Consider the following 23,599-nt stretch of genomic DNA (forward strand, 5'->3'; position numbering starts at 1 on the left):
TTATTTTGAGTAGTATGTACACTAAAGGAACAATCTCCCGTGGAGGTAGGGTTTCACGTACAGTGCACGAGTTCACACATCTGTTTCCACCCATTTATTATCTTAATTTTGTTTACAATTCAACGCGGGATATACACATTTTTTATCCATTGCTGTTCATTCGATCAAGAGTGTTTTTTATGTGCTTTCATGACGAAGGTATTACGTACCTCTGCCTTCCTGAGACAAATCCCAGCGTTAGGATGAAGTTGATTTTTGCACCAATTTGTGTTAGTGATAATCACTGACGTCACGGTGATTCGCTATCTGTTCGTGATTTCAGGGCATGTGGAATATATACGGAGCAGGGGCGGATCCAGAATTTCGAGGTTTGGGGGAAATACTCCGCAGGGAATATCTTTTACAGTCTAACTGGATCCGCCCCTTCGGAACAGTTTGAATATGTGAATCGCACGCATGTTCCAGCAGAGACCATGTAACCAATTACATGGCCTCCGGTTCAAGATACCTCGTCAGTCCGTAGAAGTAAAGCATTTTACGGACGTTTAGTTGAATACACGTTAGTTATTTATGAATGAACGCGGTTTAATGACAGTTTGTCATTCTGAGTGAGCGTGGGTGTAAGGTTTAATATCCGACTGTTTTGAACAGTAAAATGCAGTTCTGAACAATGATAACGGACTTCCGATAATCAAGGATCTTGTCAAATGCATTTTTGCAGTCAAATATCTTACTTTCACACTTGCAATGGAATATTAGGGTTGTTGTAACAGACAGAAGTACTACTAAAATCCCACCACATGCATTCAGAGCAACAGCCACCAATTACATACACGTGGCTACCATACAAGAAGCAGTTATCAACGTATATCCTCTTTTAATCTGATCTACATTGCCCATTTTGACACGGTAAAATACACCGGCGGATCCATGTGTGTATGGATGGGTGCTGTGTGTGTTTAGGAAGTTCGAACCCCTGAGCAAAAGAAATGGGATAAGATGACACTCATCAGCCAAGTCGCGGTGATCAATCGGATCACAATGTCCTTTTACCCGCCTCTTCTGAAACGGATGCTGAAGCCACGCCCTAAACAGGATCCTTATGGGGTCGACAGGACACCAATGTGGATTAACCAATGTGGATGTTCCTTGAAGTAACCGGTTTAAAGATAAACCTCTTCTGCTTAATAAAAACAAAAGCAACACGAAAGGAATCATCCATCTATTCTATAATATGCATATATCACAAAGTCATTCCAGGGTGCGGTTGATTGACATAGGACTGTTCCCGCATAGCTCCGGATTCCACGTCTCTTCTTTGAGGGGTGTTCCTCCGCGGTTCACACATGTCAGGGTGGAGTCGGTAGACGGTGGGTGGGTTGGGTGGGCGTGGTCGGGATGTCCGGGTCCTGTAGGCCAGGAGGATGAGGGCAAGGGCAATGAGGACGACGGCCCCCAGTAGACAGCCCACGAGGATGGTGAGCACATAGGTCGTGCTGGCAAGGTTGTTTGGGAACGAACGACCTTGGGGTGAGTCGCTCAGACTGGTGCCGTCGTTTCGTCCGTCTTCAGAATGTTCTGAAATAATATGCCTGGTTCTGAAGTCGGTAATGTGCCCTAATTCAGCAATAGTCTGTAATGGAATTTGTTCTTGGTCAGGGTTTCCTCTGGCCGACGGTAGGAGCAAGGTATGAGTGAGCGAGTGGGTGAGTCTAGTTTTACGCCGCTTTTAGCTATATCCCAGCAATACCACGGCGAGGGACACCAAAAATGGGCTTCACACATTGTATCCATATGGGGAATGGAACTCGGGTAATCTGCGGGACGCGCGAACGCTTTAACCGCTGCACTACCTCACTACCCTTTAAGGCGACAATTAGGACTCAAAGTATGAATTACACAACATTCAAGACAATAATATTTAAGTACACAGTACTGAAGGCATTAAGTACACAATATACCTGTTGCCAAGCACCATTAATATCCAAGAGTACTTGTTTTCAAAGCGACGAGTTCACAATACCCCAGTCGCTTTATTCAGTTCTATGGGTACACATTAATTACGAAGCCAAGCAATACGACTGTGGAACAATCCAATACACTCACCTTCGACTTTGTTCAGGGAGATTGGCGCAAACCCAATACAGTGAAATGATCCCATAGTGTTGATGCAAACAGGGGTCCCGCTGTAGCCAACTGATGCACACATGTTATGCTTACACTCATTGAAATCTGCCGATAAAAAGAACTACAGTATCTAACTACATTGATTCACAGCCATAGCACCGACGTTAAGCCTCATGTCATGTGTTATAAACATTGTCCTTCCTGTTACACGAGTGAGCGAGTTCAGTTTTACGCCGCTTCAGCAATATTCCAGCCACATGGCGGAAGGTTGCAGCAGGCACAGGCTTCACATACTTTATTCATGTGGGGCATCGAACACGGGCTTCGTCGTGACGAGCGAACGTTTTAACCACTGGGGTACCCCACAGCCTTCTACGATGCCTTACAGAACGTTTGCAGTAAATGCCACTGAGTTATTCATAGAAATTATAGGAATGTGAACACTTCGTGACAACAGTGACGCTCAGTTTGTTTCTACTGATCATATATTGATGACATTCTCCTATCAGATATATGGTGTGGTGATGAGCGAGTATTAGGGGTAATTATCGATGGGGAAACAGCTATTGTGCAAGCGATAGTCTATTCCAACATGCTAATGCGATCAACTATTATAATGTTTTTCTTCTCCTTGAATTGTCTCATTTTAAGCCATTTCCCCAAAAATCTATAGTTTATATAAAAGAAGAACAGGCTGAACTACTTTCAGCTATGTTATTCACTATTTCAAACCCGGAGTGGCATCTCATGTTTGCCACAATATAACTGTATAAGAAGTAACTGGAAATGAAAGGGAACGAATCTGGTACTTCCTGCTTTTAGCGCTGCGCATTTATCAGCGGAAATCAATTACTAAACTATCGATAGTCACATACTATGGATGCATTGATAGTTTTCCGTTTCAGCCATAGATTAATTTCTATAGAAGACTCAACAATTGCGATCGATCCATAGTTTGCATGGTTACAGAACTATTGAGTAATGCAGGGCCATGTTAGCGGTTTCCAACAAAATCTGGATTCAGCAACAATCGGATTCACAAACCCTATAAATGTGGAACCCGAAACGAGATATGCGACTTGAGCAAAGTAAGCTTCAACAAGGCTACCCCTAAACCCCATGTGGATTGAGGTTAGTTTTAAGCCACCTTAAGAAATATATCAGCAACATCACGCCGCGGACACCCAAAATGGGCGTCACACAATGTACCCATGCGGGACATCGAACCCCGGTCTTCGGCGTGACGGGTAAGTTTCACTCACGAGGCTTACCGACGAGCCCATGTGGATGATACAACTTTTAAATGGTAATCAGCTGAAAAAAATGAAATCGTAGCCTCCCCAGTAATGATTTGGTTTGACGCTATTTTCAGTTAGTATGATGTCTTTTGCTCACTAAAAGGTCTATATACTATCTGAATTTTGTACAGGCCATTATGTGCGAGCATTTTCGTCACATTTTGATTGCTGTCTGACAACACCTAAAAGTTCATCATTGATCGTTTTACTACTGGCAATTTGATCACATTCACCGTCACTTTTGAGCATGAAAAGGATGTATAAATATTTTTGTTTTTGAAAACAAAACAAAATGGCAGTCAGTCATGACCTGCACCCACCTTCACAGTTTCTGTTGTTTGATGAGAGGTTGAAGCCTGGACGGCAGCTGCAGACAAAGCTCCCGACAGTGTTGTTACACAGTTGTTCACATGGTCCGTACATCGTGCACTCATTTACATCTTAACAGAAGAATATCAGGACTTAGTTGGACCGAGAAAGTACGATTTGTTGAAATCTGCGTTACGCTGCATTCAGGAATATTCCAAGTATGTACTGTCGATCTGTTAATCAACTTAGGAGCCTTTTAACCTACTGATCCCCATTTGCTGGAAGTATAACCTGTCGTTCACTGGATCAGCCAATATTCAAAGTTCATAATGCCGTATAGAAAAGATGGGTTAACACAAAGTAAAGTGATTATGTTTTACGGATTACCCCAGGACCACAGTGTACGTGCTCGCGTACGTGTGCGTTCACACGAAACCTACATTTCATGTTTTATTGCCAGCAATTGACTACAGGAGACTTCAGTGCACTATTCATTTTGTTTCTTGGTCATTTCTCCTGCAGTCATCAAGTTACATCTTATCGTCCGTATAATTAGACAATGCCACTTACAAATAACAATGATAAACATTACACAATATAGAGATTCAGAGGGAAACAATACAATGGATTGTTTTACCGTCACATGAACTGTTGTCGGCAGCCAACTTGTAACCGCTCCGACAGCGACACTCGAAACTGTCGCCAATGTTGAAACAGAGATGCTCACACGAGCTGGAGTTGCAGAAGTCAGGGTCTGGATGAACATATCTATGTTATGATATAAGTTATCACTTCATTCATATTGGATCACGTCTTGTTTCAATGAAAGAAACAAAAACTTCACCACTGACACTGTTTAAACACTCACACGTAACAATTAACGAAATATTCCCAAGACAAGACCGCGGTACAACCCTAACAGGTCAACTGGTGCCTGTCTCACTAAGATGAGGATAGGTGCCATGGGATTGTGCGCCCCAGAACAATATACGTAAATATATATGGAAGTACGCAGGCTTCCACTAGAACCAGTCAGGATTTATTCGGATCCTGTGTACACTTTGGTATCACGAATAAGTGACTCCACAATGCATATTCGTTTCTGTGTGTGGATGAACCAAAATTCAGTTATCAAGCTAGCCGATCCGAATAACATACATCTTTTAATCTCATATGAACTTGTTTTTTCTACGTATGAACTTCTTAAGCTATCAAACATATCCCCTAGCATAAACTCTTTTGAGAAACGTATCAGCAGGACACAGTTTTACGCACTCAGCAATATTCCAGCTACATGGCGGGGGTCTGTAAATAATCGAGTCTGGACCAGACAATCCAGTGATCAACACCATGAGCAACAATATGCGCAACTGGGAACCGATTACATGAGTCAACCGAGTCAGGCAGCCTGACCACCCGATCCCTTCAGTCGCCTCTTACGACAACCAACATCACTGTTCACATGATTTTTAGCATTACGTTAAACCGCCTTTTGCAACACGGCAGCAATATAATGGCACAAACCACACACACGTATGCTTACATTCATAGAGTTTGCCTTCTGGTCCAGTAATACCCGTCGTACCAGCTGGGCCTGTAAAACGACAGCGTGGATTGTGATATGGGTGAGTTCAGCTTTACGCCACATCACGGCGGGGGACACATTGCACCTCTATGGGAATCGAACCCGGGTCAAGTAAACGCTTTAACCACTACACTAGCCGACAGCCCAGACAATGTCAATGGGTTAGCGTATTGTTGATTATTATTAGCCATAGCACTCAGTCACTCTCAGCTATTGAGTCTGGGCCAGCCAAGGCAATTGCGGATTGGAGGAGACAATGAGTGCAATATGAGAACGATGCAGCACATGGTAAAGTTCTTCCTATGCTCGCAGCAACATTACCGCTAAATGCCCGAGGTGTCAATATCAAAACCCGATCTAACAATCTAGTGATCGATATTACGAGCAGCGCTTATGACTATGGCATTTCAGGGTTTGGTCTTGCAGTAAGCAATCCTCAATTCATTCGACCTTTACGCCACTTGTTGATCGTATCTATTACCCTTACTGCCTTGAATGGATAGTTGAAAATGTCAATGCATCAGTGGCGTGCCTCATGGCAGGAACCGTGTTAAAATGTCCTGATTGTGGAATATAACAGCCAACTCCGATTCACATACCTGCAATGCCTGTACTACCAGTCACTCCATCCAATCCTCTTGGTCCACTCCATCCAGTGATTCCCGCATCCCCCTGGACCCCTCGTGGCCCCTGTTTTCCTGTGCTTCCGGTGTAACCAACCGCTCCTGTTTCACCCCTAGGTCCTGTCTGTCCGGTGGTACCATTGGGGCCCACAGACCCAGTCACACCCGAGGCCCCGATTGTTCCTGTAAGACCTGGGGGTCCTATTTGTCCTAGATATAAAACACTCAAGTGTTCTTTGAGCTATATAGGTTATATTTCTAACAGACTTGAATCAGACGTCGACCATTATTTCTTCACGTACATACCTGGTATTCCAGATGTCCCAGTTTCTCCTGCAGATCCCTGAAGCCCTGTTGTCCCGGACACTCCAGGAACTCCAGAGTACCCCCGAGGTCCAGATTCCCCTGTCATTCCACTGAAACCAACTGGACCAATCACACCAGGAGATCCAGTAGAACCAGGAATCCCAGCTTTTCCAGTAGAACCTGTAGAACCAGAAATCCCCGTGCTGCCAGACACTCCAGGTGGACCATCGGCTCCAGTTTCCCCAGGTGAGCCAGATGCTCCTGGTAATCCATCCTGACCAGTAGTGCCGTTCAAGCCAGGTACCCCATTTAGGCCTGGTGCACCAGACATTCCAGTTAAGCCTATACCCCCTGAAACTCCAGGTGTACCGGTCATACCGGCCGGGCCAGTGATACCTTGTAAACCAGTTGCTCCTGATGATCCATTCATCCCTGGTGGGCCTATCAACCCTGTAGCTCCCTCTGGACCCGCTTGTCCCGTTGCTCCCTCACCTGTCTTCCCTGGTATTCCTTGTGGACCAGTTGCCCCTACATCGCCTTTCATGCCAGTACTTCCCCTGAGACCCTGTACCCCAGACACCCCAGTAATGCCTTGTGTACCTGGCTGTCCTCGTAGCCCTTGTTTTCCAGTTACACCTGTCATTCCATCTACTCCAGCAGGACCAGTGACGCCCATGGCACCAGGTGCTCCAGTCACTCCGTCCTGTCCAGTATATCCACTCGTTCCAGCTGGACCTGTTGCCCCTACCTCTCCTGTAGCACCCGTCATGCCATCATCGCCCTTTGTTCCGTTATATCCGTTTATACCAGATACACCAGGAGGGCCATCCGAACCATTGAACCCCCTATATCCTGTCATGCCTTGAGGACCCGCATCACCACTGGCCCCAGTGACGCCTGGCATTCCATTAGAGCCTGGAAGTCCTGTTTGACCACTTACACCAGCATGTCCTGTTGCACCATCAGGTCCACTGCTTCCGGGTACACCGTCGCTGCCAGTTAGTCCAGTCATACCATCAGCTCCTGTGGTTCCTTCCGGACCTCGTGAGCCTCTAACACCTGTCATACCCGTGGCCCCAACTCTCCCAGGTGATCCAGACATTCCAACACGGCCAGCTACACCTGTCGCACCTCGGGGGCCAGTGGTGCCGTTTGGTCCCTGAGGTCCTGGTACACCAGAGGCACCAACAGCTCCAGAAGCTCCTACAGGGCCAGTTGGACCAGTGACCCCTGGAGCCCCATCCGTGCCATTGATACCTGGTGCACCATCCTTGCCCATTTCTCCACTCATTCCTGTAAGGCCAGGAAATCCAGTGTGTCCCACTGGCCCTGTGTGTCCCGGTGGGCCGGAAAGACCCATGGCACCTAAACACAAACGTTGATCGAGGTTGTTGTGAAGGTAATACATCACATATATTTCTTGTAAAGAGGCATATACAAATATCTTTTCTGAAAGCATATACGTGAGTGCACATATGCGCCTTATCATCGACAGCAATGGTAAACTTAGTTTCCAAATTACATAGAAGGTCTCATCCTAACTTAAACTGTTCTTCAAAAATACACGACAGTAAATGATGTATTCAAGTCAGTTTGTGCTGATTAAACCAAATACATTCTGTAGTATTTACATCTAGTTTACAACTACATTATCTTGTGTATGATACATGGTGTCACCTGTGTCCCCCTTGAGCCCAGTCATTCCTGTTCCTCCTGATAAACCGGTCTGTCCGGAAGGACCTGTCATGCCAGGATCTCCTTGAGGTCCTTGCCCTCCCGACATCCCTGGTGCTCCTGGATCACCTGACATGCCTGTCATCCCTGACACGCCCTGCAGCCCTGACTGGCCAGTAACTCCTTCAGGACCAACGTTTCCCCGGCTACCTGTCACCCCAGTCTCTCCCGGGCTGCCAGAGGTACCGTCACTACCAGGGATACCTGCACATTGTTCCGCACTTCATAAATACAAAATACATCTCTAGGCGAAGACGTATCTGAGTGAGTAAAATATCTGATATCAGCAAGATTGAGGCGGCGCTCAGCAATATGTTGCGGGCATATGCAAGGGACATCGCTTTTAGGACTGAAAAAAACTGTGGGCAATTGCGTGAAAGACAACCCATGTTGTTGATTACATTGTAAAGCCCCGACACCCATAACACAGGGACATGTCATGCAAAGCTAAGCAACTTCAAGCCATATGATAACAAGTGTCAGTATCAAATAAAAGAACCATGACTGCCTGGGAGCATATACGTTGTAGTAGCTTACCTTCTCGTTACAATCACTCGTTTTATCAGGTGGATGTGATTTCAAGCTTGAAGGAGCTGTTCACGTTACCTGGTTGTCCTGACATTCCTGTAATGCCTGTTGGGCCCGTTTTGCCATCTATCCCGTCCGCACCACCAACTCCAGTAGCCCCCCGGGCTCCTGCAGGACCCTGTTGACCAGTATGTCCACCAGGGCCTGTCATTCCTGCAGGGCCTGCAAGTCCTGATGCCCCAGTCGCCCCTACTGCTCCAGGAACACCAGGCTGTCCTGTTACACCTTCTGCGCCCGTTGCCCCTACATACCCAGTTATTCCTGGTATGCCTGAAAACACGCATTAACGTGAAATCACATACTTGTCAAGTGCGTGCAAGCCCGATAGCGTGAAAAAGCTTTATATTTAGAGAGTATAGAGGATTTGCCAATCTTTTAGCAACAATTATGACTAAGTCCGAGCTTTATTCCATAATGGTAGTAACTCCCTTGCTTGCCAAAATGTTGTTGACGTTGTGTGCCAGCTGGTGTGTTTGTTCCTTTTGTTTGTTGATTAATGCCGCACTCGGCAATACTCCTGCTATAGGCATTCAGTCTTAGGAGAGCAGCCGATCTATGGGAAAGCCATGAGCACAGAAAATGCTTCATGTCATTTAGCATTTGATCGCGTCATCATTCATATTTGGGGTTTCACCGAAGATTACATGTCTCAAAAAGATTAGTCTGCATAAATACTGTGGCGATGTCTTGTGTCCGGCCATGTACTGACAGGTGCCATATTTCATAAACTGTCAACAGTGGCATGTCTCACTGACAGTAAGCGAGACGACGCGGCTTGCCATGGTAAGCATAGAATCAATGAAGACGTGTGAATAAATACACGCACACTTGGGATAAGGTATATTGTATAATTTACATACATTGTTGTTACACTATTGACAGACAGACAGACAGACATTTTATTCAGTAATAGGCCAGTGGCCCAAAATACAAACATAGGTATAATTAGAATTTACATGCGTTTATCTAAATACATCAGAATCTCTTATTTTCCCAACATTATATAAAAATAGGCATAAGTTTTTTATAACATCTATATTTTTTGAGGTCATAATGTTTATAAAACTGTGTTGTGATATAGGGTGTTTCAAATATTTATCCAGAAACTTTTTTCTTATGTCTAGGTAGGCTTTACAATAAAGTAAAACATGTATTTCATCTTCAATTACATACAAATTCTTTTGATAGCAAAAGTGACAGAATCTTGAATCATAAGGGATATTGTTGTATCTGCCAGTCTCAGAACAAAGTTTATATTTGCCGCATCTAAATTTTGTTAAAGAATTTCTCAAATATGGGGCAATATCTATAGAGAGATAAGATTCGACATTCAAGGTGGACTTAAAGAGTATATAATTAGAACACTTGGTTGTATTATGTAGCGATGAGAACCAGTCTTGTGAAAGATTATCAGATAGTCTTTGTTTAAAAACAGACATGAATACATCAATATTACCAATATCCTGTGCAATCCAGACAAAGCCAAACCCAAGTCTATATAATATATTCTTGATATGAGATGCCCAAGTCGTTCGTCCAGATTCATCTAGTGACTTTAGCATTAAATAACACTGGTGGGGCAACCTACAACTTGGGAGAGTTAAAAGTCTACACCAATATTTAACTGCCTTTGACATATAAGTAAGCTGAAGAGGGAATCTGCCACATTCACCTAGTGCCATGTTGTTGCAAGTATTTTTACCAACTTTTAAGAAATATTTACATGTTTTTATCTGTATTTGTTCGATGATTTTACAGTGGGTAACACCCCAAATTTCTGAACCGTAGCAGAGAATCGGTTTTACCATAGCATCAAATATTCTAAAAAGATCTGCACATGACAGAAAACCTACACGTTTTTGGAATCTAAAGATAGCCATAACGGCTTTATTGGCTTGTGATGCAAGAGTAGTGTGAGCTTTAGTCCACACTAACCTAGGAGTAAACACGATACCCAAATACCTGTAGTATGAAACAACTTCCAGCTTTTGCCCTAAAAGAAACCACTTTTCATACTGTCTAAGGGGCCCACTATTTCTGAACACAATAACCTTAGTCTTATCAATATTGACCTTCATACCAGTGACTCGACAAAAATTCTCAAGGCCATGAATCTTCTTCTGTAGCTGGAATGCTGTATCTGAGACTGAGGAAACATCATCCGCAAACATTAGAGCATATAGGTTATTAACGTTAGGCGAAATAAATACACCACGGCCGCCAAATTGCTCCATACTTTGCATGAGCTGATTAATGAAGATAATAAACAGTTGGGGACTGAGGATGCAGCCCTGCCTAGTACCTATACTACAATCAAAATAGCTTGACAGACCTTTAGATGTTCTAACACAGGCTGACAACCTATCATACATTGATACCAAGATGTTATAGAATTTACCACCCACACCAACTCTTTTCAGACTTGACAGAAGAATTTTGTGATTAACTGTATCAAAGGCCTTAGAGAAATCAATAAACAGACAGTAGAACCTTCCTTTTTTCTTAACTGAGTATTTCTGAACCATAGCTTGAAGTGAGAAAATGTGGTCAGTGGTAGAATAATTGCTCCTAAATCCTGCCTGTGCTTCATGAATAATATTCTTCTCCTCACACCAAACCTGTAATTTACTGTTAAGAATGGAAGTGAATATTTTACACACTGAATCAATAAGAGAAATACCTCTGTAATTATTAGGGTTACTTTTGCCACCAGATTTATAGAAAGGACAAATAATGCTTCTGCCCCAGTGCACAGGAAAAATACTTTCCTGGAAAATCTTATTAAACAGCACTGTTAAGTAATTACTGATAAATGTCTTAGAAGCTTTAATGAAGTCAATTGCAATACCATCTGGTCCAGGGGACTTGTTTTTTTGCCAGTTTATCAATGTGAAATAAGACTTCATTTTCGGTAATGTCACAGTTTAATGTTACAAGCTCTTCATCCTTGTAGACCTCTGAATTGATATCTCTGTCATTACACATTACCAGAATACTCAGTAAGAAGCCCTGAAAAGTGATTGTACCAGTTTTCACAACTTATATCGTATGTTTTGTCAGGTGTTGATATTGAACCTGATTGCTTTAGTGTTCTCCAGAATTCTCTTGGGTTGTTTCTCGCTGCCATAAGTTTTTCTTTTTGAATATCAAAGTAAGCTGTTCGTTTGTAGTTGAAAGTCTTCTTGAATGATTTACGTAGGGTTTTATAAATCAATATATCTAAGTTATTATCTCTATGGTCTCTCAGTGCTTTATATTTCAAATGTTTTAATTGTTCAAGTTCTTCGTCCCACCATGGGGGCTGAGGTTTGGAATTAATGTCATGGAAACCTGAAAATACCTTCCTATTGTGTTCTGCAGCTCTTTGGTACAGCTCAGTAAAAACATTTAATGAATCTTCAATATTAATGTCTATATAGTGATATAATTCTCTATGTAGTTTTCCATACAGGCTTTGGAACTTAGAGATAAACATATCACAGAGCTCTTCATTCCACACGTATTTAGTCCATACTGTTGTTGAATTACTCTCTATGCAATTGCTAGCTGGAGGATCGGTTGCTACAGGTGACTCGAGCACACCAGTAATGTTGGGTGGCTGGATATTCAGAGAACAGTAAATAGGAAAATGATCAGACACATCACATGTACCAACACCAAAATTAGCAACTCTAGGAAACACAGATGTTGATGCAATCATGTAGTCTACTAGACTAGAACCATTATGTGTAACACAAGTAAACTGTCCTTGTTTATCCTCATATAGTCTACCATTCATGATATGGATTCCAAATGCACAGCACAGTTCCATCAGTTTTTTACCAAAGTTGTTATGATGTATGTTGTCTTTACTTGATCTGGACATTTCAAAATCATCTGAGGGATAATCATCAACATCTCTTACAATAAAATCAATATTATCATTAGGAATGAAGTCTAAAAAGTCTTTAGTCCTAGCATTTAGGTCACCAGCTAGAAATAGTTGCTTGTCCGGGTGATCAGCAGCTATAATATTTAAGTAATGTTCAAGCATGGCAATTCCATCACTGTCACTAGCATCATACACTGGAGAGCCCTCTGGCGAGATATAAGTAAATATAAGCAGAGTGTCTTTATCCCAATGCAAGCACTTAGTTGAGAAAAGTTTGATTATACCCTTCTTTGTGCGATCCTTTCTCTTTCACGATGTTTTGGGAATTCCTATCATACACAAACACTTGACCATTTACAATAAGCTTATTTTGCCTCATCTTCGGGTTGTTTCCTGCATTCCTTGCCTTCACAAACCTAGGTGAAAGTGCTCGTCTGTCCTCTCGTATTTTCTGGGGGAAGTCCTCTGTCACACGCTTGTGTTGTGATCCCTCAGTCCTGTCCGCACGTGCTGCCTTGAAGATGTCGCTCTTATCTTTAGATGTCAGAAATTTCGCAATGATTGGAGAACCTGGCTTCCGCTGATTTAGCCGATGTGCTCGTATTATCACCATCTCGTAGGCGTTGCCCATATGTAAATCTTCAGATAGAAACTGACGCACCTTACTCTCCGATTGTTCCCACGTCTCGCCTTTATCGCCGGGAATCCCATGGAAAATTAGATTTTCTCTTCGGTTCCTAGATTCGAAGTCAGTAATCTTATCTTCCATCGCTGATAGTTTTGACTTTAGCTCTTTGTTTTCTTGTTGTAGATGATGAAGTTGGCTGCTGAAATCTGTCGCCATCTTGTCGACCTTGTCACTGAGGTTTACAAAGTTTTTGTTCATAGATTTGATATCAGTTTTCATTTCAAGGAGTATGGTCAATATATCAGTGCTGTCCTTTTCACTCACGTTTATGCCAAGTGCACCCGATTCGTCCACAGCCAGGGTTTGTTGTCGTGTAGTGGGTCCAGGGTTTGACTCGACATCGCCACATGTGATAAGTAGGACACTCATCAGACAAATTAAACGCACTCCTAGCGAGAGGTAACACCTCTCAAGTTTTAGTCCATGCATACTTAGGCCTTTTATCTTGTTTGGTTGGCAAAATGTGCCTATTTTGGCTCTGTATTGGGCTAAAGAAATGCCCATTTTTCAGAGCTCGTAACTGACACGTCCACACACGAGCTCACGCATGCGCTATTCCTATTACACAATTGAGAACTGTTTAAACTCAAAGATATGTCAGTGGCCGGAAACGTTGATAACGCACCTGTATATCCAGTGACTCCTGGCATCGCATCTTTCCCCGAGGCCCCTGTTGCACCTGACTGCCCAGGGCTGCCAACACCAGTCTCGCCATTTGGGCCAGTAACGCCAGGCTCGCCCGGGTTCCCAGCAACCCCTGTAAACCCCGTAGTTCCGGGATAACCTACGGCACCAGTCGCACCAGCTGGTCCAGTTACACCTACATACGGAAATAAAGATTATTTCACAAGAGTGGGATCTAAGATAACGCAAGTCTATATCTGAGAATGCCTTTTATTGTTCTAGAGCAAATGTCTGTTTGTAGTCCAGGAGTAGAGCCCTGTACTGACCTTCAGCCCCTGACCAGCCAGTAGCACCAGTAAGCCCTGGTGGGCCCCTCAACCCCGTCTCCCCTGTAGTGCCCATGAGGCCAGTAGAACCAGATGAGCCACGTGGACCTTCAAAGACAAAAGACATAAGGACATTCAAGAACATTTTCATCAATACAATATTTTTCTATGGACATTGTTCTATTCCATCACTAAAGATGTTTTAGATAAAATGAAATCCCGGGAAATTTGAAAATGGAAAGCGCAGCAACTAATCCAAGGGTGAACATGATTGCAACTTGACAACATGAACAACATTGAACATCACCTTGAGGACCTATTTGTCCAGGCTGACCCTGAGGTCCTGACTGTCCCGTGACCCCATCAGCTCCCCTGACACCCTGAAGTCCTGTCGCTCCAGATATTCCCGGGAATCCGACTGGACCTAGCAAAGTTAAAGTAAATATGGTGTAAAACGGAATAGGCCGAAAAAAAAGTGTTTTTATTAACAGCTGATACAAACATGTAATTTTCTGAAAAAAATTGTTATTTTATATCTACCTTGACTCATGCTTATTTGCTTGTCTCCCTCTTCCATCCGAAGTTTAAGTGAAACATTGGAAATCCCTCGATGTTCCCTTCTTCAAAAGAGGACGTACAATCATACTCACCCACGAGTACCCTCACTTTCCTCAGTACTTTGACACCAATATTGGTCTCATGACCAGCCATATTTGTGACTCTCTCCATACTTTTCTAAGGACAAACACAAGGATTTTCAGGGAACTCCCAGCGACACGAAGGGGAGGTTGGGAGGACTGGCTTCATGAAAATATCAGGATACGTATAAAATATCAATTTTATCCAGAAAATTACATGTTTCATGCTTATTTGCTATATAGTCATGGTCCCGAGATACGCCCGACATCTCACTACACTTACAAAACATCAGTTGTAGTAATCAGCATACAGTTTCCTTACCGAACATGACTGATGGATACCGTATTACCTTGACCCTTCCACGTCTACAAGAATAGCAAACACAAACTGGTTCTTCAGACGATAAATGTCAACAAAGACCACAGCGGACATTAGAAGCACGGACCATGGAGCAAGACGGACATAGTCAGTGTGGATCGGACGCTGAAAACCGGTATCTTCATCAAAATGTAAACAAAGTATGAACCATGATTACGTGCTGTACAAACATGTCTTTTACATCATACAATTAAATATACAGACCAAAAACCATGCACGGAAAACCTGTGGCTTAAACCCACAAAGAAACAAAAGAAAAGTGCCGTATAGGGACCCCAAGTCTCCAACACAACCTTCCTGTTGGGGGGAAAAAGGAGAGAGTGACAAATATAGCTGATCATGTGAACAATATTGGCGCTAAAATAAGGAGGAAAGGGAGGGTACTCGTGGTTGAATATGATTTTACAACCTCTTTTGAAGAAGGGAACCTCAAGGAATTTCAATAGTTCCACTGAACTTCGGATAGAGGAGGAAGCCAAGCAAATAAGCATGAGGCAAGGTAAGGAATTGTCATTAGAAAAAAATACTTATCAACGAAACAAGGTTACAGTTAGGTGCTCAATTATAAAGAATTTTTGTTCAAACATAATTTTCATAATGGTTATGTCACTAAACCTAGACCCAAATCTGTTAAATGTATTTTTCCGTATTTCAATATTTTCATAAAAATGAGTTGGTTTTTCTGTGGATGCAATATGACATTGTTGGTTAATAAATCATGACAGTTTGAATATAACGTATGTCATATTTGGGAAATCACTTTCTTAGTAAAGTACAAATTCTAGTACTTTTTTTTTCGGTTGAGTCCCATCCGGGATTCGAACCCGCACCCTCAGAGTCAGGCACCTAATCGCCAGCACACAAAGTCAGCCGCCTAGCCCGCTCAGCCACCGCGACTTCCGTATATGAATATAGAAAACTAATAGATATCTTCCACGTAATTGATTCCACTAACGGTTTGTGTGTGTGTTTTTTTTTTTGTTTTTTTTTTCATGCAAGGTACGATTGAGGGGGTGTTGTGTTGAAAGTAGTAACCAGTTCCACGTTTTATTTGATCAGCATGCTATGCTATGCAGAAACTGTAGACAGGAGTCGAGTTTAAGAATTTTCTACCTTCAACGTTTAGGGGTTAGAGTCTTAGTTATGATAGCGATCTCTGATCCATGCTGTCTTAAGATCGTCTTTGTGTGGTGATTGTAAAGTTGACTGCAGGGGCCTAAGATTGATTGTAGCTAATATTGCTCTGTGCACGCGGGCCCTGGTAGCGATTTAAGCTTGCTTTTGGCTGTGTACTTGGAACATTAGATGTATGTTCAAATATGTATCAAAAATGATGGGAGTATGTTCTGTCTAGATTAAATAGATGCACCAAGTATGAATCGCTGATCCTGGTACAGTCAGGCTGGTAAAGCTAATCATCAACTCAGGGTCCATTTACAACCTTGCCCCAACTACAAGCAAACAAGACAACAGTTGACTTCTCCCTGGATGCGCTGCCGAGTCTACACCAATCAGAAAATTTGGTAGATGGTGAATATTATCAATATAAAAGGTTTCTGCGTTTTCCAGAGTGTCAGAAATTTTGGAACTGCGGATATAAACGTTGCATGCTTGTCCTGAATCTTGTAAGTCACATTTGTGATATACAAGTAAATAATCTTTATTTTCTGAAGTATATAGTCACCTATTGTTCCTGGTAAGCCGATGCTGCCTGTGACTCCTGTACGCCCTGGTGGGCCGGTGGATCCTTTTGCCCCTGGACTGCCAGTCTGCCCCGTGCTGCCCGGCTCTGCCTGTGTTCCTGATCTTCCTGCAGGTCCTGGTAATCCGGTCATGCCCGGGTCTCCTTCAGTGTGAGGAAAAAGGTTAACTCCTGATGAATCACAGCCATGACATAGAATCACTCTTTCAGATTACAAAAATACTATGCCAGACCGTTAGTACCGATGAATGACTTTTCGATGTGACCTTGTATGTACAACTGATTTACCTTGGATTCCTGGTGACCCTCTCTGCCCTTTCATTCCTGCTGATCCTGGCAAGCCCCTGACGCCCGTCATACCAGGATATCCCATCTTGCCAGTGATTCCTGGCATACCCGGTGCCCCGTCCCTGCCAGGCTCGCCCGAAGATCCCCGAGCGCCTGTGGGGAACAACCAACGACTGAGTATTTTGATCCAAGTCTTCTTTGTTTAGTGACAGTTATTTAGCATGACAGTAAAGTGAGATGGTGACTTGAGTTTTACCCCGCGTCCAGCAACATTTATACCAGCTACGTTGCTTCGGTCTGTAAACATTCGAGTTTGGATCAGACAATCCAGTGATCAACAGTATCGATCTACCGATCAGCTTGAATGCGATGACATTTGTCAATCAAGTCAGCGAAACGTACAGTGAGATCACTTTAGTCTCCTATTACAATCATGGATTACTGAAGATCAGTTCTAACGGGCTCACGACAGGTTATCACAGAGGGTTATGAAAAATACACAATTTAGGCAGGGTCATCAAAAACATTGTTATCATATATACAGTGGTTTTGCATTTTGCCATTTTTTGAGAGGGTCGTGAAAAGATATGGGGAGGACAATCCGTAAAGATGGAAAGCATTAGAGTAGGTTCGTTTTATAAATACACTGGTCATTTCGCTGGATATCCACGGTCTCTCATCAAGATTTAGGAGGAAACCTGATCTTAACCGTTTAGGGGAAATTTGCAAGCATGTGTTGGACATAAAGCGGATCATTTTCATGGATTCGAATCAAAGATCCTGGGGTCCTGGATGTCAGAGACGGTTTTCTTCAGCTATGAACCATGAACTGGTAAAGAAAATACAAAATGAAATCATTTGGGGGACTTTCATTTCAAGGTTGAGGGGAGCGTGTGGTAGCTCATACCTGTCACGCCAGCGACTCCTGGCATCCCCGTTTGTCCAGCGTCCCCGCGCATCCCACGTGACCCTGGACTTCCGGTTTCACCTTGTTGTCCCGGCGGACCAGTGCGACCCTCGACTCCATCCTTCCCTGCTTTACCTGGACTAGTGACGATTGGCAAACATAAGAGCGACTGGTTATCGATGTACCATGTGAAATGACTCGCATCATTCAAGAACCAGTATCCGCGATGGGTTTGTGAAGCGAACTGATTGTTTCAGAAGTGTACTTTCCCAATTCCAAAAGTTTAAAGAATATCATATCGTCACTTACTTAAGTTGATCAGCATTTGTCTGAGCAATTGCAGTGTAGCTGTTTTTCTGTCACGGGAGTAATATTGTACCTCTGGGTGGTGAAGTAAGGAAGACGTTGTATACTTCAATTGAAGTACAATTAAAAGTTGAAGTACAATTTGAAGTTCAATTAAAGTACAAAATAAAACATGATCCCATAACAGAGGCTGCTTAATCTGTTTAGATAAGTAGCGATGTTAATGAAAGTATTTCCATATTCAATAGACGTTATGTAACTGCCATAGGTACGGGCAAACGAGTGACCGATCCCTGCTCTTTGCACAGTTTTAAAGGTTGCTCTGTGCCTACCTCCCTGTGGCACCGGCTGGTCCTTGTGGTCCTTGGGGTCCCGCGACCCCTGGCACCCCCTGCCCACCCACGTCACCCTTCTGTCCGGAGCTGCCAGTGGCACCCTTCAAGCCAACAGCAAAATGTTACTTGCACAAATTTCGCAGGTTATGTCTGGGCTGACACATTGTAGAAGAGGGTTATGGTTAATCGTTTCTGTTGACGATGTCATTTAATTCATACAGTAAGAATTGTGTATAATTACCGTATAAAGTTGTTACAGATACTGTGATATAATATAGAATGCTTTTGGTTTGGTTTGATGTTTAGCACCACGCTCAGTAACATTCCAGCTATATGGCGTCGGTCTGTAAATAACCCAGTCTGGAGTAAACAATCCTGTGATGGACAGCATGAGCATGGAACCACGGGAAACGATGTTATGTGTCAACCAAGTCAGTGAGCCTGACCACCGAATCTTTTCAGTCGCCACTTACGACAAGCATGGGTTGCTGAATGCAAAATCTGACCTGTATCTCCACGGAAAGAACGCTTTTCCGATCAGACAGCATAAGTTATACGTTGGTCGGATGAGAGAGAGAAACACTAAGTGTTTCGGAGAATAATAAGATTACCCACGATTCGTCCCTTCTTTTAGGCTTCAATTTTATTATATTACTGAAATAATGATAAACCTGTTACATATTCTTATATTACTACAATTTGAAAACTGGTTTTCTCATTCATGGTAAACAATACATTACTAAACAGTTTAGAATTCACATGTCAAAAGCCCTCACCTGTGTTCCAGGTGGTCCAACTGTTCCCATGTCACCCTGGTCACCCTTTTGTCCAATCGGACCCGTCGACCCGGGGCGTCCATCCGGACCCGTGGCACCGGTGGTCCCGACTGGTCCAGTCGAGCCGGTCACACCTGTTGTTGAGGAACACTCAAGGAACTTGAAGCTGCACAGTTATACTTGCGATCAACTTCATGTTGTCTACACAAGACGATATTTCAGTTCTTTAACTAATATTAATCTCTAATGTGCACTTTAGAAAATCTTTACCTTTTTGTACATAAAAGTTCAGAGTAGCGCGTTGGGATTCGAACCATGGACCTTCTGATCCAAAGTTGGACGCCTTGTCCCTATGACCAATGACGTTAATTACGTTTGTAAGCAGACAAGGCCAGGATATCATCTTTGGGATGACTCCACGTCGTGATACATACAGATCTCCTCCATAAAGCCATCGACCAAACAAAAGGCGGTTGTGATCACCTTTCGACATCAATGAGTTACAGTCCACAAACATTTCTCACACACACCGTCATATATTTTTGGAAACGGACATTTTCAGTTCTTAAACGGTCTAAATTTTAGAAGGATATCTTTGAGAATACCGATTGTAAGGAAGGTGGTGATGCTACGGGAATCTGTTGTGTTCCATTTCTTCACTTTCGAGCGATAAAACACCTACGTACCGAGCTCTATAATGGCCTCCACTTTAAAGAAGTAGGTCTTGATGAAGCTCCGACTTCCATAGGTGTTCCCTACAATCATTGGAGCGGGGACATTGTTGACCACGATCGTTCCGATCTCCTGATCCGGGATGGTGTAGGAGATGGGACCAGCGTCCTTGTCGTATCTCCATCCGAGGAACTGACCCTTGCTGACCAGCGGAGGTTCGGTCATGTTGACCTAATTGTAATGACAAACACTGGTTGGGTTGTGTTCTGCTGAGCCCAGAACGCACAGCACAGTATTTGATCTGATAAATAGCTTATTCTATAATGTATTCCATACAGTCCTCGTGTAGAGTCGGGTGGGGGTCGGATTCTTAACTGTTTCTTGTTGTACTAAATTGGAGGGCCTTGTGGTTAAGGCGTTAGCTCATCACATCACGTCACGTCAGGGCCTATGGTCGATTCCCCATTTCTGGCGGCCCTCTGTGACACTGGTGAAATACTGCTAAAAGCGACATAAACCATATTCGCTTACTACTAAATTGGATCGATGACTACATACAAATATGTGTCACATATTTCGTCACGAAAACATGGTACATTGATTTCAGTCACTAGTTTGTCGAGTCGTCAATCACCGCTGCGACGAATTATTTACTCACTCATACATTCAGTCTCGCAGCTATAGCAGATCAGTTATGCATGTCGTTGGGACACGATGGCATTGATATGACCAGTTTTCTTCAACGAAACCTTAATTTTGTTATTGTGTTATGAAATTACTTACGCAATGCCTGCCCTGCGTCTCAGGAAAGACAACATTTTGCTGGAAGACGAGTCTATATCCTCTTGTGTTTTGTTGGAAGACGAAGAACGTGCCCGTGTAGTTGTTGTCGAAGTTTTTGTGGATGTAGAAGCAGATCTGGAGTAGTCGCCCAGACACCAGGGGAAACGCCTCGTTGATGAACAGCGCGTTACCCCCCTCATCGTAGTACTGTATCCCAGGGGTAGAAGCGGAGAACCCGATAGACGTCGTGTGGGACATGGCTGAAAGTAGTGGAGCGACCGTGTTTTAGACGAATCGGACATGTCTAACCGAAAGTGTGAGGAGGGCGCCATGACTGTTTACGAGTAGGCTTGAAGTCGGTAAGAAGGTGGAAATATTTTATGTAAAAAGAAGGAATATAGGCTAAAGACTTTCCTTCAACAAATTTCAAACATGCACACTCATACATACTTGGAACTAAGTAGTAGGAGTAAACTTAAGACAATGGCTCACCCTCTACAGCGTCTGCCATAACAACTGCGACTGCCATCACCGTAACACACGACTTGGCCAAGAATTGTCTGAACGCCATCCTCCGGCTGGCTGGGAATAGAACCAGGACGGTAACAGTCACATGGAAATAATGTCTTTTGAAACCCTGTACAGATTCGAAATCCAGATGAAAGACAGTTATTGAATGTTCAAATGGACAAATCTTACAGACGGGATCTCTCCGACAGTGGGGTGAGAGTAGGAGGTGATCAACGAATCCAGATTATTATCCAGAAATTTTTTCAGATATAAAAGAGTTGCACCGTGGTCACATACCTATGCTTACGATTGGCATTGAGCTGAGATCTCTTGAAGTGAGTAAATTTGCTTGTAGGCCTCCTTTAGCCTATTACGGCGGGGATATCATAAACATGGGCCTTTGTGGGGAATCGAAACAGGGCCTTAAGCGTGGCGAGTAGACACTTTAACCATTAGGCTAGACCACCGCGCGCCGAGATCGGTTGGTGGATTGAGTCCCGAGATCAAAGAGACTGATCGCAACTCAAAAGGTTGTTCTTATCATGTAACACTGACAACAACGATGCCACTTTCAACGGCAGTCTGACTGTTGTTCCAACTAACGACCTCATGGGAGGAACATGTAAATATCTTACATATTAACCCTGAATGTATCACAGAAGTATTACCTTTCCCTGGCTTGGCAGCGACAAGACAGTCACAACCAGCGTCAAGTCTCGAATTGTCTCGTCACGTGAGCTCGTGCACAGCAGGAGCACTGACAATACGTGCATGTGAGGGGAGACATGTGACTCTTGTTCATTTCAAACACCACATTTCCTGCAGGGAACATCTTCAAAGCGTCGTTTATTATCCTGTAATCATACTGATTAATAATCGTGTATTACACATTAACTAAAGTGATCAACATAACGATAAAAGTGAACAGTTGAGTCGTGCCTGTATAAACAATTCATGCATTCGGAGGTGAGTGATAAGATATACAATGTTACATACATGTATACATTGTATCCAAACTTTTCTTATTTGTTTGTTTTCTTTCGTGAGAAATATTTCTTTTTATGTCAAAACTGAAACGGGGATATTGATTAATAATATGTTTTTCAGACGAATTTTGTTTCATTACAATTTCATTGCTAGTCGGCGATTATGCTTGTAAGAGACGACTAACGGTATCGAGTTGTCAGGCTCCCTCACTTGGTTGACACATGTCATCGGTTCCCAATTGCACAGATCGATGCTCATGCTGTCGAGTACCGGATTGTCTGGTCCAGACTCGATTATTTGCAGACCGTCGTCACATAGCTGGAATATTGCTGAGTGCTGCGTAAAACTAAACTCATTCACTCATGGTCAGTCACACAGGGGTGGACAGACACATGTTCAATGAAACATAGTATTACACACAACACATATTATTGCACACAAAATGTCTAATTCCTTTTTTTTCTGTGTTGGGAGAATCTCATTGACTTAACTGTGGGATTTATAACTAGCTGGACTATCTTTTACATGGCTGGTGTTTGAATGATAAGATCAAATACAGATATTTCTCAGTCATGGTGCAGGAACAGAATCATATATTGAAACACAATGATTAAAAACTTCCTGTCATTGTAATGGAGCATCATCAAAACTGACCTTCACAGGAGATATATATATATGTGTGTGTGTGTGTGTGTGTGTGTCGGTGTGTGTGTTCGCGCGCGCGCGATGGGGTAGCCAAATGGGTAAAGTGTTCGCGAGTTGAGCTTAAGATCCGGGTTCGATTCCCCATATGGGTACAATGTAAGAAGCTCACTTCCGGTGTTCCGCGCCGTCACATTGCTGGAATATTGCTAAAAGCGGCGTAAAACTAAACTCACTCATTTTCGGTAAAACGTTCATATTCTGGATTAAAATCTTTGGCTACCTGTAGATATTTAAATGTAACTGAATGTAAAAAGATAATACTTTTGCTTGATAATATGCAGTATCCTCCGACAATCCCGACGGTATAACCATGCTACCCATGAAGGTCACCAGTGACGCAAGAGGCGCAAAAGTGACCAGTGACGTAAAAGAAGGCCGTCGTAACCAAACTGCATACATCGATGTTCATGGTGTCGATTACTGGATTGTCAGGTGCAGGCTTATTTACAGTTATCGCCATATTGCTCGAAAAATGTTGCAAATGATATTTGGTTTTGAGAAATACGAATGAGTTAATTGAATTTGAAACAAA

General features: G+C 43.1%; 1 protein-coding gene across 2 annotated transcripts; it reads right to left on the bottom strand.

Annotated features, from left to right (window-relative positions):
* Positions 1–1,206: 1,206 nt before the first annotated feature.
* On the bottom strand, positions 1,207–22,122 carry LOC137277610 (collagen alpha-1(I) chain-like). 2 transcript variants are annotated; one of them, XM_067809420.1, is made up of 21 exons: positions 22,044–22,116; positions 21,358–21,447; positions 20,866–21,125; positions 20,097–20,313; positions 19,411–19,544; positions 18,632–18,735; positions 17,994–18,133; positions 17,087–17,239; positions 16,781–16,942; positions 14,387–14,503; positions 14,080–14,187; positions 13,755–13,949; positions 8,589–8,840; positions 7,926–8,186; positions 6,249–7,613; positions 5,919–6,152; positions 5,278–5,328; positions 4,372–4,488; positions 3,746–3,865; positions 2,107–2,232; positions 1,207–1,578 (listed from the first exon to the last, which is right to left on the bottom strand). In XM_067809420.1, the coding sequence occupies exons 2-21, from the start codon at positions 21,434–21,436 to the stop codon at positions 1,244–1,246; spliced, it is 4,530 nt and encodes a 1,509-aa protein (XP_067665521.1). In that variant the 5' UTR covers positions 21,437–21,447; positions 22,044–22,116; the 3' UTR covers positions 1,207–1,243. The 2 variants fall into 2 exon arrangements, with proteins under 2 accessions (XP_067665521.1, XP_067665522.1); XM_067809421.1 differs by lacking the exon at positions 20,097–20,313 and having other exon boundaries at positions 22,044–22,122.
* Between the last annotated feature and the right edge of the window lie 1,477 nt (positions 22,123–23,599).

Source organism: Haliotis asinina, chromosome 3, assembly GCF_037392515.1.
Source record: "Haliotis asinina isolate JCU_RB_2024 chromosome 3, JCU_Hal_asi_v2, whole genome shotgun sequence".
Lineage (NCBI taxonomy): Eukaryota > Metazoa > Mollusca > Gastropoda > Lepetellida > Haliotidae > Haliotis > Haliotis asinina.

What these genes read in the sequence shown, in the direction of transcription:
- LOC137277610 (XM_067809420.1), bottom strand. Translation starts at nt 21,436, where the DNA reads ATGGCGTTCAGACAATTCTTGGCCAAGTCGTGTGTTACGGTGATGGCA. An exon ending in TGGCTGGTCAGGGGCTGAAG is followed by an intron (nt 13,950 to 14,079) that starts GTCAGTACAGGG and finishes TTCCGTATGTAG; the next exon opens with GTGTAACTGGACCAGCTGGT. An exon ending in AAACAACAGAAACTGTGAAG is followed by an intron (nt 2,233 to 3,745) that starts GTGGGTGCAGGT and finishes TTTTATCGGCAG; the next exon opens with ATTTCAATGAGTGTAAGCAT.